Below are 4,108 nucleotides of genomic sequence, written 5' to 3'. Positions count from 1 at the left end.
CCAAATTAAGACTTCAACCATCTCTATCATCATATCCAAGAGCCTCCTCATGATGAATATGAAGCTAGACTGCATTGAAAATAAACTATTAAATGCATTAGAGTAAACTTTAGTCAGACAATATGCTATTACAACCTTACACTATTGAATTTGAATGAATAGTCATACAAAACAAGACTTCATTCACCATCATCTTCCCTATTAAACCAATTCTCCCTCCCAAATCCAGAACATAAGTCACAAACATTTAACTACACATTACAACCAGAAATAAGCATGACATTTTCACATGATTATTTATAATTAATGTGAATCTGTATAATAAGATAGTAACAAAGCATGTGACATATTCATATCCTTAAAATCTTTGATCGAGAGTATAATAAGATAGAACTAGTGGGAATGGAAAAAAAAGGCTAAAATGCATACTTTTGCTAACTTAGACAATCGTCCATGAATTTCATTTGGAAGGAACAAGGAATAGAACTGTTAAGTGGCAACAACCATGAATTTATTAGTGTTGTTCTAGTTGCATCCTTTCAAAGAGAGACCGACAAGTGATTCGAACACGGGTCGGGGGAAGAGTGTCATCTAATTTGGTTTGAATTTCCATTGATTCTTTAGCTTTTAGTCACTATACCAAGAATGCTTAGTGATTAATTGGTTGTCTGAGTAGACTGGACAAAGGCAAGAAGCTAAGAACTATTAAAAAGAAAGTCACTTTCTGCATACAATGCAAAAGCATTAATGTGTAGTTGAATGATAGAATTTATCTATTGGTCGAGAATGAAGATCAGAATTGGAACAAGTTTCTAATTAGATTATGTGTTTGTTAATAGCAACTAATTGACTTTTCCATAATCAACAAGGGAAAAAGCAGAAGCCATCTAGAAAAAGCTCACGTTCAACAAGGAAAAACAATATATTAAAAGATGGTTCAAAGAAGTTACCTAACAAGTAATGAAAATCAAGAAGTCACAGGCAGCTGCCTTTCTGAAAGGATCTTAGCAGCATGAGCACTGTTAATAGCCAGAATGACAGTGTCCTGTATCAACAAAGGAGCAAATATTACTGAAGGAAATATAATTAGACAGTATAACTGCTTTCGAGATGTATCAACTTCAACACTGATATTACCAGATCAAGATATTGCTTCTTCTGCTTGAGATCTTCAAACCATTGGGGTTTCTTGATAGAAGATCTCATCTTCTCAGACAAACTCCGAGAACCCAGTGAATAGTGGTGGCTACTAAATTTTGGAATTTCATAAATGATAACCTAATATGCAGCACAACAATGAAGAGATTAGGTACTACAAAAACTAAGCAGAGAGAGGAAAAATACAGAGATAAACTTCAAGTGACCATGACTTACATACGTGGAGATCTAACTGAGAAATGGTTTCCCCATTCCAATGCAGGTGATGCAATTCTGGAATGAGCTGCAATTTTCGACCTGTAGTTTGAGGAAAACCAGAAATAAGTTGGAACCAGTTCTCATTTTGTACAAAAGCCAGCCTAAGCTGTTCCAGTAATGCATGAACCTTGTGGCATCCACATGCATGAATTCCATTCTTGCCCACAACTACACTCTGGCTACCAGGGAAGGTTTTCCCACCATCAGTTGAGCACGTCTGAGTAACTGTTTTAGTTAAATTCATTTCTGGCTGACCATTGCCACTTGAATCTGCTTCACAATAACCCAGCACGGAAAGTGTACATTTATCTTGTAGAGATAGAGGCATGTTCCCATCTGTTTGATGAAGAATTTCCTAAGTTACGAAAGCAGGGTCAGTTATAATAGCTTGTCATTTCAAAAATGTATATCCTAGACAACCAATATATGAAATAAACCCTATTCACAAGTTTAATTGAACAGGATTTATGCAACAAAAGTGCCAGTACAGAAGTAATACGATCACACATCAGCCTCTCGCTAAATCTTTAGAATGACATGATTTGGCAAACTATAGTCAGCAGAAAAAGAGTCCAGTTTATGTGTTTAACCCTTCTGCTAAGTTAGTAAAGAAATCAGGAAATCTCACTGAAATTTCAACAAAGCCAACCATATAAAAATCTTCATTGGAGAATTAATACTGAAACAGACTATTATCAGGGAAAGCTGCATTTCTAGTCTGCACAAATTAACAAGAGGCTGATTTGAAAGTTTAGAAACTGGGAAATTGGCAAGCAAAATTGTCCATCCACAACTTCTTCCCAAGAAGATGTTGAGGCAGGCTCAGAGTAAGTCTTCTTTGTTAAGACAATGCAGAAAAGACCAACCCCCTCAATCAAGAGGTTTAGAATACAGTTGCAAAACTGCAATATCAGTTAAGTGTTTGTCTAATTAGCAACCATCAATCTGTTAACAGTACCAATGTAGGCATTTCTTCACGAAAGATTCTTACAACCACTATCATCAGAGATGCAGTTCAAACAGAATAACCTAATAAATTACCACAAAAATATTCACAATTTCCGCTTATTCTCACCATGCCCCTCCCATCCCCCGTATACAATAAAAAAATCTTAATATGTCCCAAATAATGGATTCTTAATAAGAACAAATGAATTTATGAAGTTTAAACTAATTGAAGGAAGCAACATATTAAGACTAATAGTCACTGAGTAACTGACAACAAGAATGGACATCCTTCTAACATCAAGATCTTCCTCACAAATCAATAACAATTATATGCCACAAATAATGCCACAGATCTTCCTCAATTATATGCCACAAATTTCAATTAATGACCGTTCCGGCCATGCAATTATTACCCAAACAACAACTGACTACTGGTTGACGACGGACTACAGGCTGGAACTATCCAGATTAAAACTCAACTTACATAGCCAAAACTGATATGATCAAAACAACCTTAACTGAAAAACACTAATAATCATCAGTAAATACAGAAAAAAATATACAAAGCGCAAAACCCACGACTCACAGCGATAATCAACTCTCCAGTAGATAAAGAAACAAAAAATTGGAAAGATTATTCTGGGGTACATTTGTACATACTGCGAATCCCAACTAATTAAAACAATAAACAAAATAGAACCCATTTCTAATCATCCATAAACATAGCTAAGTCAGCTAAGAAAACAGCATAAATCAGTGATAAAAATCAATCTTGATTTTTAGAGCAGTCCGAAATGTTTCTGAACTAATTAACTAATTACCTGAAGATTTACAGAAGAAGAAACAAGTGCAGAATCCTCCAAGCCAAAAGCGACGACGATATCGAGGGAGGGCTCCGAAGAAGAAAAGGAGGAGGACTGGGAAGAAATGAACCAACCGAAGAAAAGAGTGAAGGAGTGGGAAGGAGAATGGGGTTGAAGGGTTGAGGAAAGATGGGCTGGCCACCATAGCCTGCATTTCCCTCCTTTTTTCCCCATAAATCTAATTAACACAGACACATTTTCTCTGAAACAAGAAATTTTTTGGCCATTTTGGGAAGGAATGTTGGTTGAATTGGGTGAACAAAATGTGGCAAAATCAACTTCCGTGAGGGTTTAAGAACGTAGGCGGAGATGCAGAGGAAGTAGTGCAGCGTTTCTTCTCTTCTTTACTCTATTTTTTTTTTTTGCTTTTTTCTTGTCCCTTTTTCTTTTTTGGTTCGGGTTCTCTCTCCCTTTTTTTTAGTTTTCTTTTTTTTTTTTTTTAAGTTGAGAGAAAGGGTGTAAATATAATGAGTGAATGGCCGAAATGGTCACTTAACTATTTAAAATGGCACCCTTTGGTCATCAAACTTTTTTTGTAGCCAAAAAAGTCACTAAACTCACGTAAACGCACCAGCGAAGTCATTTTACCGAATTTTAGCGGTGAATCATCCGGTTACAAGGGTCTTGAGTTGAATAAATATTCTGATATGGGCAAAAATGTCCAAAAGATTATTGGGGCAAGTGAACTCACAGATTGTTTCATTCCCAAAGTTGACCAATCGATCGACATTCACTTCATCTTCTCCGGTGAAGTTTACTAGCTGGGAACACTTCACTTTTCAATTTGACCCAGCGTAGAAGTTTACTGGTTGTGACCGAGATTCACTCTCCTCTCTGTCTCGTCACTTCTGACCTCCCTACTATCCCTATCCGCCCCACCA

The 4,108-nt window shown here is 36.4% G+C and overlaps 1 protein-coding gene across 1 annotated transcript; it reads right to left on the bottom strand.

Moving 5' to 3' along the window:
• Positions 1 to 967: 967 nt before the first annotated feature.
• Positions 968 to 3,517, bottom strand: LOC113766685. Its single transcript, XM_027310849.1, has 4 exons — positions 3,186 to 3,517; positions 1,379 to 1,771; positions 1,138 to 1,278; positions 968 to 1,045 (listed from the first exon to the last, which is right to left on the bottom strand). Exons 1-4 carry the CDS (start codon positions 3,399 to 3,401, stop codon positions 968 to 970), a joined length of 828 nt encoding a protein of 275 aa, XP_027166650.1. The 5' UTR covers positions 3,402 to 3,517.
• Positions 3,518 to 4,108: the final 591 nt, after the last annotated feature.

The sequence above is a fragment of the Coffea eugenioides genome, chromosome 3 (assembly GCF_003713205.1).
Source record: "Coffea eugenioides isolate CCC68of chromosome 3, Ceug_1.0, whole genome shotgun sequence".
NCBI classification, from domain to species: Eukaryota; Viridiplantae; Streptophyta; class Magnoliopsida; order Gentianales; family Rubiaceae; genus Coffea; species Coffea eugenioides.
Note: the sequence above shows the minus strand (reverse complement) of the source record. Positions and strands in the feature narration are given on the sequence as shown.